This window comes from Anomaloglossus baeobatrachus, chromosome 12 (genome assembly GCF_048569485.1).
Source record: "Anomaloglossus baeobatrachus isolate aAnoBae1 chromosome 12, aAnoBae1.hap1, whole genome shotgun sequence".
Taxonomy (NCBI): domain Eukaryota; kingdom Metazoa; phylum Chordata; class Amphibia; order Anura; family Aromobatidae; genus Anomaloglossus; species Anomaloglossus baeobatrachus.
In genome coordinates this window covers 5,029,121-5,043,612 of record NC_134364.1, presented here as the reverse complement: position 1 = coordinate 5,043,612, position 14,492 = coordinate 5,029,121, and the positions used below count along the sequence as shown (strand labels likewise).

The following is a 14,492-nucleotide window of genomic DNA, read 5'->3' as shown; positions in this document are numbered from 1 at the left end:
GATAAGATCCTGTCTGCAGTCACCACTAAGGGGAGCTCCCTGTATACACAGATACATGATAACATCCTGTCTGCAGCCACCACTAGGAGGAGCTCCCTGTATACAGACATACATGATAAGATCCTGTCTGCAGTCACCACTAGCGGGAGCTCCCTGTATACACAGATACATGATAAGATCCTGTCTGCAGACACCACTAGGGGAGCTCCCTGTATACAGAGATACATGATAAGATCCTGTCTGCAGACACCACTAGGGTGATAACATCTAATATATAAAGCTGTGTGTGTATGTGTGTATGTCCGGGATTGGCATCTGCACCGTCGCAGCTACAGCCACAAAATTTTGGACACTCACACGTCTGGACCCCGAGACCGTCATAGGCTATGTTGTGAGCTGAAATTTAAACCCCATGCGTTCCAATTTACCAATAAATTTTGCCCCTATCTACATAATGGGGAAAAATTGAAACGAAAAGTGTATCCGCACTGTCGCATTTACAATCACGAAATTTTGCACAGACACCTCATGTGACCCAGGGAACATCGTAGACTATGTTTCGACAGGAAAATTTAACCCCGCGCTTTACAGTTACTCTCCAAAAACATGCTTCCATTAAAGTAAATGGAGCCTGTTACTACAGGTTATTAGTAGGAGCTGTAATTGGTTGCTATAGGAACAAAAGACATTCATAATATAAGAAACTTATATGTGAGGTAATAAGATGTCGGTGGGGAGACAGATAGAGAGAGACAGAGAGAGAGACAGACGGGGAAAGAGACAGACAGAGACAAACGGTGAAAGAGACAGACAGACAGACAGTGATAGAGACAGACCTGGAAAGAAACAGACAGAGACAGAGCTGGAAAGAGACAGATGGGGAAAGAGACAGATGGGGAAAGAGACAGACAGACATGCAGACAGGGACAGAGACAGGCAGACAGGGAAGGAGGAGACAGCCAGAGAGACAGACAAAGATAGATGGGGAAAGACACAGACCTTGATAGAGAAAGACAGGGAAAGAGACAGAGAAATAGAGACAGACAAGGAAAGAGACAGACAGAGACAGGCAGACATGGAAAGAGACAGACAGGAAAAGACACAGACAAAGAGATGGGGAGACAGACGGGGAAAGAGACAGACCTGGGAAAGAGACAGATGGGGAAAGAAACAGAGAGATTAGAGACAGACAAAAAAAGAGACAGACAGAGACAGGCAGACGGGGAAAGAGACAGACCTGGGAAGAGACAGACGGAGCACATTACTTGGCCAATTTAGTTAAATCTGTGTGGAATATCTGTGGTGATGAATTATATGTTGTGAAATGCTTCTATTAGCTTAGTTTTTGCATTTTAATAATTACATTTCTATCTATTTGTTTTGTGGTTTTTGTGTGCAGAATACATTTTTGTTAATACATTCTATTTTGTTAACAACAGTTATTAAGCCGGGCGAACCCGGGGAGTGCAGCTAGTTCTTTATAAAGTCACCAATAGTTGGAGTTTGGATCACTGTTTGGTCTTTGCTGTTTTTTCCTCTCTGTAATAGCCGTGAGACTTCCTACACTGGTAATTCCTCTACTATCCCTCAGACATCAGAGACACCCATAATGACATTACCTATTATGTTGTCTGTTCTTCTTCTAGATAACTCCTCTTTCCAGGGAGATGAAGACCTAGACATGGAATCTGTAAACTGGCCAGGCACAGTCAATGGTCATCCAGAGTCATGCACAAGAACTCGATTCCCCAGTTGGGTCACCTTTGAAGATGAGATTATAGCACCCAGTCCTAATGATTCTCCCCACAAACCTACAGAGAGTCCACAATCCCCCTCTACCACAGTCAGCAGCTTGAGTAATGTCAAAGTCTTAAGAAAAAGAGAGCGACCCAAGAGCTCGCTGGTCGACCTCTCCAGGACTCAGAGACTTGACTTTTTGACATTGCACAGACAGCTCTCATTAAATTCCACTCCTACCAAGGCTCCTAACCCTTTTCTTGACGAGACCTTGAAGGATGTTCAGCCGTCCCCTATTAATCCATTCAGCTCCTTCTTTGAGGAACAGGAGAGACGCTCTCAACACTCCTCTGTATCCAGTGGGCCAGGGTCCAGCCAAAGAAACTCCATCTCCATTCTTGCTGAAGAACTCGATACAGAGCAGTTTGAAGATTACCGGAAGAAGGTCTTACAAGCTGACGTGGTAGAACAACTCAAACAGATTCAGATAGAGGACCCAGATTCTCCTGGGAGCCCTTCTCTACCAGACGACCCTTTGAAGTTTGAGGAACCTATTGGCCCTTCTTTGTCTTTCACAAAGCCTCAGCTAAAAGAAGGATGGCCAATGCTGCTGAGAATCCCAGAGAAAAAGAACATTATGTCTTCTAGACACTGGGGTCCCATCTATGTGAAGGTTAATGAAGCTGGATTCCTGCAGCTATTCTATGAGAAGGGTTTGGAAAAACCATTCCGAGAATTTAAACTGGAGGTCAACCATGAGATCTCAGATCCAAAGCTCCAAAACTATGACGAGAGTGGAAGGATTCACACCATCCGCATTGACCGGGTGTTATACAGAGAAAAACGCAAATATCAGCCAATGCCGCTTGTCACTCACACAGGAGACAGGGAGCAGGTGATAAAGCTGGGAACAGTTGACTATACGGACTTCATAAGCTTTATCTCCACCATCCAAGATGTTTTGTTCCATCTTCCGGCCACAGTGGACCTCAGCACCATGCACCAGAATTACATTGAAGAGGAGATCACCGTAGATGTCAGAGATGAGTTTAGGGGAATTCTGGCCAAGGGGGACAACCAGCTTCTTCAGTGCTCTGTGGTCACACATGTGCATGTTCTCAGTTTCATCTCAGGGATGGCCGACTGCAGGATAGGACTCAACGATGTTCTCATCAAAGGCAATGAAGTTGTCTCTAGGCACGATATCATGCCAACTACAACCACCAAGTGGGTGAGACTTCATGACTGCCAGTTCCATTCATCAGTAGATGAAGAGGTATTTCCCGGCTCCAGAACTGTTCTTTTCACCCCACTTGATGCCTGCAGATTTGAGTTAATGAGGTTCCGGACGGTGTTTTCTGAAAAGACTATGCCCTTCACGCTCAGAACTATGGCCTGTGTTCGTGGAGCAGAGGTCGAGCTGCAGAGTTGGGTGGTCATGTCTACTGGCTTCTCTTCTAACAGAGATAGTTTATCCCAGGTTCCCTGTGAAAATGTCACTATCCGACATCCAGTGCCATCAGAGTGGGTGAACTATTTCCGAAGAGATGGCGTACTTGGAGAGAGGTCACTAAAGGCCAAAGTCAATAGGGAGGCCAGTTTCGGCTCTCCGAGCATCTCTGGTTCAGAGCCAGCTATGAGAGTTACACTGGGAACTGCGAAATATGAGCATGCCTATAATGCCATCGTATGGAGGATTAGCAGACTTCCTGACAAAAACTCAGGTGAGGACAAGTGTCCCTTCACATACTGACAAAAAGTATTTGATGTTTTCTGAGTGCGGCTGTATTGTTTGTATATATGTGTATCTTAAGCTCACCAAGCCCTTGGTTTCGATTTCTATGTAGTCAGTCTGGGAAACAGTTCAAGCTCTAGAGTTGGATCTTTCTCAAGAGTTGTGAAACCCTGGGTTTGGTGTCTTTCTGGAGTTAGTGGTTCTCAGGGTTTAGAGTTGGTGGATTCTGGGGGCTGGTGGCTTCTGGAGTTTCTGGGTCCCAGGAGTTAGTAGCTCTCAAGAAATGTTTATTTTTTTCTTTTGCGACTCTAGAGTTGTTGGCTCCTGGGATAGTGGTGGCTCTCAAAGGTTAATGGCTTTTGCGGGGTTTGTGTTACTAGTGTTTTGAAATTGATGGCTCTCAAGAATTAAGGGGGATATCGCTGGTGAAAGCACCCGCCCCCATTGTTTGTGCGTCACGGGCAAATCGCTGCCCGTGGCGCACAATATCGTTAGGAGCCATCACACGGACTTACCTGCCTAGCGACGTCGCTGTTGCCGGCGACCCGCCTCCTTTCTAAGGGGGCGGTTCGTGCGGCATCACAGCGGCATCACTAAGCGGCCGCCCAATAGAAGCGGAGGGGCGGAGATGAGCGGGACGTAACATCCCGCCCACCTCCTTTCTTCTGCATTGCCGGCTGCCGCAGGTAAGCTGTACTTCGTCATTCCAGAGGTGTCACACGTAGCTATGTGTGCTGCCTCGGGAACGACGAACAACCTGCGAGCTCAACAATCAATGATTTTTTGAAAAGCAACGACGTGTCAACGATGGACGATAAGGTGAGTATTTTCCATCGTTAACAGTCACTCTTTGCTGTCACATGCAACGATGTCGCTAACGATGCCGGATTTGCGTCACGGAATCCGTGACCCCAGCGATATATCATTAGATACGTCGTTGCGTGTAACGGGGCCTTTAGTGTCTCTCAATGGTTGTTGCATGTCTGGAGTTGATGAAACTCGGGAGTTGGTGGCCCTCAGAGGTGATTTCTGGTGGCTTCTTAAGTTAGTGAATCCTAGGAATTGGTGTTTCTGTTTTAGTGGCTTTCTAGAGCGGATGTATCTCAGGGTAGAGGAGGCTCCCAAAGTTGGTGGCTTTCGACGGTTAGTTTTATTGGCTGTAGAGTTGGTGACTCTTCGGAGTTGGTGGTTGTCACAAACCACCGGGGGGGTCACTCAGAAATCCCCCGCGCTGGCTACCAGTACGTCACAATCGGGGGGTAACAAGTGGGGGTCACCCCTCCTTTATACCTCCCGACCGACAGACAGAGCACGTGACGCGCTCTCTAGCGCCCCTCTTATAGTCAGGCCAATTATGGAATTGCCCGACCATAAGCAAGGAGGCCGCTATACTACTTATGCCGATTATTGAAGGGTCCCCGGTGAGAGTAAGGTATATATTCCCCCGACCTCCGCGGGCGGAATATATAAAATCTCCCCGAATCTCACTGGCCTCCCCACAATAATCCTTGGCACAATTCGCTGCCACCAACCGATTTACGGTAACTATTAGCCGAACACACAGACGTGGGATTCAAGATCGAGATAACAGAACAGCCCAAGATTAATTATATAATTTAATCAGCCTAAAGCACACTAGAACTACAATATATACAATAGGGAATCTACAGAATATACATATGTCAGAGTACAGTTACAATCAAAGCATGGGTTACAAACAGGCATACAGAGTTCCAGCAGTTACCTTGTTGCGTCTGGCCACAGGGGGGCGCTGTAGACCAGGTTTCCAGGAACTCCCTCACAGGTCTTTCCCAACCAGGCCCCCGAGCAGAAGAACACTGGAAAATGGCCGAAGTAGGGTTATCAACCTGGGCAATCCAGGTCCCCTCCTACCTTAGTGACCTCACAGGGAGCACTGCTCCACCCCTGGCTGGAGTTATGGACAAAATCCACAACATGGAATATGGCCATAACTTGGCCTGGGAGCGTCGTAGGCGGACGCCAATGCTCTCATTGTGACAGTTATGAATTTAGCTACAGAACGAGGGGACTCATGACCTGTCTGCCAGTTCCCCATTGGCTGATATCACGCCTGGGGCATTTCCCAATGTCCTGCTCCCATAAAAAGGGGGTGCCGGCATCGTCCACATGCGGAGACACCATTTTTATGGTTGCCATATTTATCGGAAATATGGCTTGCGAGATATGAACCATTTTTTACTGGAGTCGTTCTGTCTGGCTATTTCCATAGCCTTGCTAACTAGCTAGCAGCCCCCACTACAGGGTCACGGCAGGGAGTCATCCTGTGTCCATTGTCCCTAAGCCACCTAATTTCCATATCACAGGACATGGCCATGGGATTTGTTGCTAAACCAGTTGTGTGAAGGAAAGGGGGGGTGACACCAGGAGAGGGCTTCCTGACATACTTGAATATCATGATTTATCGTCATATCTCCGGATTTACCTCACACCTCCCCCCTTTTGAGGGCGCTAGGGGGCAGCACACTCCGGTGTTCCCCCGTGCGCCCGTCCGCGACCTCTCCTTGTCGGGACAGCCCGTCTGCGTTACCGTGGTCACGGCCCCTTTTGTGGCGAATGGTGAAGTTGTATTGCTGGAGCGCAAGGCTCCATCGCAACAATCGCCCATTCGTCCCAGAGACGGTGTGCAACCAGCTGAGGGGATTGTGGTCCGTCTCCACGATGAAGTGGCGCCCGTATAGATAGGGTTGCAGACGCTGCAGGGCCCACACTATGGCCAGGCACTCCTTCTCCATCGTGGAATAGGCAACTTCCCTTGGTAACAGCTTCCTGCTCAGGTACAAGACTGGGTGCTCTTGGCTCGCAGAGTCCACCTGGCTGAGCACCGCACCGAGGCCGAAGTCACTGGCGTCGGTCTGTACTACAAACGGCCGCGTGAAGTCGGCTGCCTGTAGCACGGGCGGGCTGGACAGGGCGTCCTTTAGGGCCCGGAAGGCTGTCTCGCAGTCCATTGTCCAATCGACTGCAGAGGGCAGCTTCTTCTTGGTGAGGTCCGTCAAGGGCTTTGCCAGGCTACTATAGCATGGAACAAACCTCCTATAGTACCCAGCGGTCCCCAAGAAGGACATCACCTGCTTCTTGGTCCTGGGGGTGGGCCAGGATGCGATGGCTTCCACTTTCTCAGGCTCGGGCTTCAGTGTTCTCCCACCTACCCGGTGACCGAGGTACTGGACCTCGCTCATGGCCAGCTGACACTTTCCCGGCTTGATGGTCAAACCTGCCCGGTGGATCCGCCTGAGCACCTGTGCTAGATGCTCTAGGTGGTCCTCCCAGGTGGGACTGAAGACGGCAATGTCATCCAGGTACGCGGCCGCGTACCCTTCAAGTCCCTTGAGCAGGGTGTTGACCATCCGCTGGAAAGTGGCAGGGGCATTCCTCATCCCGAATGGCATCACCGTGGACTCGTACAGTCCAAATGGGGTAATAAAGGCAGAGCGTTCCCTGGCCTTGCGAGTCAGGGGGATCTGCCAATATCCCCGGCTCAGATCCATGATGGTCAGGTACTGAGCCCCGGCCAACTGATCGAGCAGGTCATCGATGCGTGGCATTGGGTACGCATCGGCGACCGTGACCGCATTGAGCCCCCTGTAGTCCACGCAGAACCGAGTGGTTCGGTCCTTCTTAGGGACGAGGACTACAGGCGAGGCCCAAGCGCTGTTGGATGCCTGGATCACCCCCAGCTTCAGCATCTCGTCAATCTCCTGGCGCATGTGTTGCTGCACCTCCAGGGAGACCCGATATGCTGAACGCCGGATCGGGGGATGATCCCCAGTGTCCACGTGATGGACAGCCAAGTTAGTCCTTCCGGGCTGGTTGGTAAACAACCCCCGGAAGGGGTGTAGGGTGGCCCACAGCTGGGACCGTTGGTCCTCCAAGAGCTGGTGGCCAACCTCCACATCCTCAATGGATCCGCCTGCCCTAACCTGGGCTAGCATATCCAAGAGGGTTTCCGCTTCTCCCTCCTCGGGCAGGTTGCACACGGGGAGCGCACATGCCTCCCGCTCATGATGTGCCTTCATCATGTTTACATGGAAGGGCTTCCGCCTTCCACGGGCAGGGTCCAGGGTGACCAGGTACGTTACAGGGTTGAGCTGCTGGTACACGAGGTATGGGCCTTCCCAGGCTGCCTGAAGCTTGTCCTGTGGTACGGGGACCAGTACCCACACCTTTTGACCCACTTGGTAGGTCCTCTCACAAGCGTTCTGGTCGTACCAACGCTTCTGATCGGCCTGGGCTTGAGCCATATTGTCGTGTACCAGTTGCGTCAAGGCCTGCATTTTGTCCCGGAAGCGCATGACATACTCGATAACCGACACTCCAGGGGTGGCCAAATCCCCTTCCCAAGCCTCTTTCACCAGAGCCAGGGGGCCCCGCACACGTCGCCCGTACAGGAGCTCAAACGGTGAGAATCCTGTTGAGGCCTGTGGAACCTCCCGGTAAGCAAATAACAGGTGTGGGAGATACCGCTCCCAGTCACGCCCATGGGAGTCGACCAACATCTTAAGCATCTGCTTTAAGGTGCCATTGAACCGCTCGCACAGGCCATTAGTCTGTGGATGGTACGGGCTGGCCACCAGATGTCGCACCTGGACTTGCTTACAGAGGGCCTCCATCAGCTGGGACATGAATTGGGTCCCCCGGTCAGTGAGCATTTCCTGGGGAAAACCCACTCGGGAGAAAATCTCCAGCAATGCGGTGGCCACCTTGTCAGCCCGAATGGACGACAAGGCCACTGCTTCTGGGTACCGGGTGGCATAGTCCACTACCGTCAGTATGAAGCGTTTCCCGGAGCTGCTGGGGATGGCCAGCGGGCCGACCAGATCCACAGCCACCCTCCTGAAAGGCTCATCGATGATGGGCAGAGATACCAGTGGGGCTTTGGGGCGTGGCCCCGCCTTCCCCACTCTCTGACAGGTTTCACACGAACGGCAGTAGGCAGCCACATCGGCCCCCATTTTTGGCCAGTAGAAATGCTGGTTTAACCTGGCCTTGGTCTTAGCGATCCCTAGGTGTCCGGCCATCGGAATCTCATGTGCGATCCGCAACAACTCCGTCCGGAACGGATAGGGTACCACCAACTGTCGGTCCCTGGGCCACGCCTCCGGTGAACCCTGCTGGACCGTGGCCCGGTACAGCCGTCCTTGGTCCCAGACCACTCGCTCCGGGTCCGCGTCCGAGGGAGGCTGTGCCGCCTGCTCCTTAAGAGCTTTCAGGCTGTCGTCAGCTTCTAACGCTGCCTGAAACCCCTGACTAGATGTGGCCAGAATCGACGAGACTGTCACATCTTCAGTCAGTACCCCGGGACCTGTGTCCTGGCCTCCACCTGACTCGGCTGCCACTTGGTCAGAAGGGGAAGAGCTATCGGACCTCCGGGAGGCCCCTTGGCTTCCAGCACTCCCACTGCGGGTGACAGCGGCCACAGCCGCTGCGACCGTGGGTCGTGCCTGCTCCTCCTCCGTTCCTGACCAAGTCGCCGGTTCAGGCAGACCTACCTGGCTTCCTGACACCCCGGTTGTGGGGGAACCATGCACCGAGATCTTACCTGGGAGCACTTCCGCTCCTGGACCGGCCCCAATCTCACCTGCCTGTTCCCCTCCTGCAGCAACAGAACCCCGCTGTGAAATCTCTGGGGACCCCACATTTGCTGTGGTAGCCCCCACCCCACACACTGGTCCTCCCCCTGCAGCACCCTGCTCTCTGCTTATCCCTGCAGAGGGCAACAGATCCCAGCTCACAGGCTGGTTACTTGTAGAGGCATTGTCACACCTTTCTCTGACCCCCTCCCCTGTCACAGCTGCAGCTGAGTGTGTGTCTATGGTGTCTATGCAAGCAGAAATATCAGAGTTCACTCCCTCCTCCCTTACATCATTCATAGATAACACATTAACATTGTCCGGAGGCATGTCAGTACTGGCTGAAGGTTCAGCCCTTGGTTGGGGCCCAAACTGGGAGGTTATCTGCCCCAAATCTGTCCCAAGTAGCACGTTTGCAGGGATCCGATCAGTTACCCCCACCTCCCTCACCCCTCGCCCTGCGCCCCAGTCCACATAAATGTCAGCAACAGGCAGCGCCGGGTCAGTGCCTCCAATCCCGGAGACAGCGAGGGTTTTTCCAGGGATCAAGTCTTGGGGGGACACCATCTCAGGCCGCACCAGAGTCACCTCCGAGGCGCTGTCTCGCAGTCCTATGGTCACAGACCGGCTGACGGTGACAGGTTGGAAGCTGTCCAGGGACCTACCACCACCCCCACCCACACAATACACCTTGGGCGGCCCTTGGGACGGGGACGGAGCCGGGGCCTTGGGACGCTGAGGGCACATGGCCTTGAAGTGTCCAGGTAGGTTGCACTGGTGGCACCGTCTTGGCTCTGCCACGGGCCTGGAGAGGGGAGTTGAGGGGGACACCCCCTGCAGTCTAGGGGCAGGTGGGGCAGTCGCAGAGTTCATCTTACCCCCTCTCCAGGTGCTGCTGGTGGCCGCTCTCCTGGCCTCAGGGGCCCGGTTGTTGGTGTAGTCATCGGCAAGGGCAGCTGTAGCCGTGGACCCCTTTGGCTTCTGGTCTCGGATGAACTGGCGGAGATCCTCAGGGCAGTTCCACAAGAGTTGCTCCGTGATGAACAAGTCCAGGATCTCCGGTCCGGTGGAAAGCTGCAGGCCTTGGGTCCAGTGGTCGGCAGCTCGGGCAAGTGCCCGCCTGTGGTCAGCCCAGGAGTCCTTTGGTCCCTTCTGTAGGCTCCGGAACTTCTTGCGGTAGGACTCCGGGGTGAGGTTGTACTGTTGGATCAGGGCCCGCTTGATGGTGTCGTAGCCCTGATCTGCCTCAGCAGGCAAGTCCCCAAGGACATCCAGGGCCTTGCCCCTTAAACGGGGGGTCAGGTATTTGGCCCACTGGTCCTTGTCCAGATGGTGCTGCAAGCAAGTCCGTTCAAAAGCAGTCAAGAAAGAGTCCAAGTCTCCATCCTTCTCCAGCACTGGGAAGTCCTCAACACGGACCTTTGGAAGTTTGGTGTCTCGAAGGTCACATGTGGCTGATGAGGGCCGGAGCTGAGCTAGCTGCAGCTGGTAGTCACGGTCTGCCTGTCGCTCTCGCTCTTCACGCGCTGCCTGCCGCTCTCGCTCCGCAGCCTCACGCTCTGCGTGCCGCTCCGCAGCCTCAGCGTCACGCGCTGCCTGCCGCTCTGCCCTGCGCTCTGCCAGGAGTTCCTTGTAGCCCTTCTGGTCTCCAGCCTGGAGAAGGGCCATAGCCATTTGAAGAAGGCTATCCGAGCCTCCCAGGCTCGGTGGAATGGCACGTGGTGATCTGTGGCACGCTGCAGAGCTAGGCGATTCACTGTCCCTTTCAGAGCGGAGGGCTGGCATCTGGCTCGTTGAGGAACCTTGGGTGAGCTCCTCCTCATCTTGTCCAGCAGTGCCAGGTTGCGCAATGTCCTCGGCAGAACGGTTTTCTGGCGTCGAGCTCCTGGAGGACTCGTGGGCAACCTCCTCATTGCTGTCCACAGCACCGTCCTCCCTCTCTTCGGCTCCTGCCTTAGCATTGGCCAGTTGCATAGCTCTGCTCCTGGTGCCATCAGCCATTCTTGCAGACTTTTGGTCACTGACACAGAACTGACACCTGATGCCTCCACACACCTTACAGTATCTGCACTCTGACACTCTAGTGTTGAGCTAGTCTGAAGACCCCAGCAGCCACAGCTGCTGCAGGCAGTCTTTAGTGTCTGGGAGTATGGGTCTCACACTCACACACACTATTATCTCGATCCCACCGCTATGCCACCAATATGTCACAAACCACCGGGGGGGTCACTCAGAAATCCCCCGCGCTGGCTACCAGTACGTCACAATCGGGGGGTAACAAGTGGGGGTCACCCCTCCTTTATACCTCCCGACCGACAGACAGAGCACGTGACGCGCTCTCTAGCGCCCCTCTTATAGTCAGGCCAATTATGGAATTGCCCGACCATAAGCAAGGAGGCCGCTATACTACTTATGCCGATTATTGAAGGGTCCCCGGTGAGAGTAAGGTATATATTCCCCCGACCTCCGCGGGCGGAATATATAAAATCTCCCCGAATCTCACTGGCCTCCCCACAATAATCCTTGGCACAATTCGCTGCCACCAACCGATTTACGGTAACTATTAGCCGAACACACAGACGTGGGATTCAAGATCGAGATAACAGAACAGCCCAAGATTAATTATATAATTTAATCAGCCTAAAGCACACTAGAAACTACAATATATACAATAGGGAATCTACAGAATATACATATGTCAGAGTACAGTTACAATCAAAGCATGGGTTACAAACAGGCATACAGAGTTCCAGCAGTTACCTTGTTGCGTCTGGCCACAGGGGGGCGCTGTAGACCAGGTTTCCAGGAACTCCCTCACAGGTCTTTCCCAACCAGGCCCCCGAGCAGAAGAACACTGGAAAATGGCCGAAGTAGGGTTATCAACCTGGGCAATCCAGGTCCCCTCCTACCTTAGTGACCTCACAGGGAGCACTGCTCCACCCCTGGCTGGAGTTATGGACAAAATCCACAACATGGAATATGGCCATAACTTGGCCTGGGAGCGTCGTAGGCGGACGCCAATGCTCTCATTGTGACAGTTATGAATTTAGCTACAGAACGAGGGGACTCATGACCTGTCTGCCAGTTCCCCATTGGCTGATATCACGCCTGGGGCATTTCCCAATGTCCTGCTCCCATAAAAAGGGGGTGCCGGCATCGTCCACATGCGGAGACACCATTTTTATGGTTGCCATATTTATCGGAAATATGGCTTGCGAGATATGAACCATTTTTTACTGGAGTCGTTCTGTCTGGCTATTTCCATAGCCTTGCTAACTAGCTAGCAGCCCCCACTACAGGGTCACGGCAGGGAGTCATCCTGTGTCCATTGTCCCTAAGCCACCTAATTTCCATATCACAGGACATGGCCATGGGATTTGTTGCTAAACCAGTTGTGTGAAGGAAAGGGGGGGTGACACCAGGAGAGGGCTTCCTGACATACTTGAATATCATGATTTATCGTCATATCTCCGGATTTACCTCACAGTGGTCCTTAGGGTGAGGTTGATGGCTCTTGAGAGTTTGGGGCATTCAGGTGTTGGTGGCTCACTGGAGTTAGTGGCATTTAGGAAGGGAGTTGACTGTAGTTCTCCAGATTTAGGGATGGTTAGAATGAACAAAAATATGTATTGTTATTTTTAAATGAAAAAGAGGTCCCACTCCAAACATAGGAAAAGCATGAAAAAATGTATTCCATGCCAAAGGTAGACCGTGAGGTGTCTCAAGGTGTGAACGTCTTCCACTTGAGAGTAGCTCACACTTTGACAAAATACGTGGTGACCTCTGGCATGAAATACATTTTGTCACGTTTTTTGCACCTCCTTTTCTCCTATATATTGTCGTTTCTATAGTTATATAGAGGTAAGATGGATCGCGCGGAGCAGTAATATCTGACACGGCTTCTGTCTCTCCTAGGATGGGGTCACCCACACTGCTTCTACTGCCACCTGGAGCTGGGCTCAGACAGGGAAGTGCCCTCAGTCTTTGCCAAGTATGTGGAGGTGGAATTTTCTATGCCTGCAGCATCTGCCTCCAAGACTGCGGTGCGATCTATTTCTGTAGAAGAACGGACAGAAATCAAGAAGTGGGTGAACTACTCAGCACATTACTACTACAAGGTAAGACAATGCTGAAAGCCCACCACATTATGTGGCAATTATTGACCGGGTAGGAGTCATAGAACCTGATCCAGTCTAACAGTATATAAATGGAGACATGGGGGTTTTGTTTCTGTGCCCACTGCAGCCCCCCACTCGTTGCCGTCTCTGTGCATGGTCGCAGCTTATACTGATTCTTCTCTTTCATGATCAGGTGGAAATTGAGCAGAAGAAGACCCTGAACCCCGAGGCCGAGGACGAGGTTGTGGAGAATCCAGCTGAATGTGTCGCCCAATAACTGACCGGGAAACTGGAGTGAAGCAATTTCTGCAGCCTTAATGGTGTCAGGAGACTGGTACAAAGCCGAGACCAGGTGCCCATCACCAGCTCCATATGTGCCAGGGCTCCATTTTCTCTGGGGATGATGATGAGCGATAGGCACTTTACAATGTTGTACCGATTGGCTGCTCATTCATGAACATTAATGGGAAAGGGACTGATAACATTAGACGTTGTGATTGCACTAGAGAAGGAAACTGTAGAAGACAGTAATAGAGGACCAAGAAGTCGGGAAAACACGGAGAGCTGCGCTACAGGCGGAGAACTGCACAACCTGTCTGTAGTCGCCTTCCTCCATAGCAGTGACATTTCAGAGACTGGTCGTTACCTGGGGAGGGGCGCCCCGGTATCCGTGAGCAAAATCTTCATCCTGATGTTCATTAAATGGACCAGATGCCGAAATCTATATAGTGTTTAATGTCAAAAGGCCGGTCAGATATAGGTGTGGGCTGGAGACTGGCGGGCGGGCCAGCCGGAGCCTGGTGGGTAGACCAGAGACCAAGGGGTGGGCTGGAGACCTGTGGACGGACCGGCGCCTGGTGGGTAGACTAGAGACCAAGGGGTGGGCTGGAGACTGGCGGGAGGACTGGAGACTAGTTGGTAAACCAGAGACTGACAGTTGGGCCGGAGACCGGCAAGTCAGCTAGTGACCAGGGAGGGAGCCAGAAATCGGAGGGCAGACCAAAAACTAGTGGGCGTGCTTGAGACCGGCAGGTGGGCTGGCGTGCTTGAGACCGGCAGGTGGGCTGGCGTGCTGGTGACAGGCAGGTGGGCTGGCGTGCTGGTGACAGGCAGGTGTGCTGGCGTGCTGGTGACAGGCAGGTGGGCTGGCGCGCTGGTGACAGGCAGGTGGGCTGGCGTGCTGGAGACCGGCAGGGGGGCTGGCGTGCTGGTGATGGGCAGGTGGGTTGGCGTGCTGGAGACCGGCAGGGGGGCTGGCGTGCTGGAGACCGGCAGGTGGGCTGGCGTGCT

At 52.8% G+C, this 14,492-nt stretch overlaps 1 protein-coding gene across 5 annotated transcripts in view; it reads left to right on the top strand.

Annotated features, from left to right (window-relative positions):
- STON2 (stonin 2) overlaps positions 1 to 13,926 on the top strand; it is a 66,697-nt gene extending 52,771 nt beyond the window's left edge. For all 5 annotated transcript variants that reach the window (XM_075330458.1, XM_075330455.1, XM_075330457.1 and 2 more), the window contains 3 exons: positions 1,647 to 3,461; positions 13,000 to 13,202; positions 13,396 to 13,926. In XM_075330458.1, the coding sequence (XP_075186573.1) occupies positions 1,647 to 3,461; positions 13,000 to 13,202; positions 13,396 to 13,479 (2,102 nt within the window). In that variant the 3' untranslated portion in view covers positions 13,480 to 13,926. The remainder of the gene's footprint in view (positions 1 to 1,646; positions 3,462 to 12,999; positions 13,203 to 13,395) is intronic.
- Positions 13,927 to 14,492: the final 566 nt, after the last annotated feature.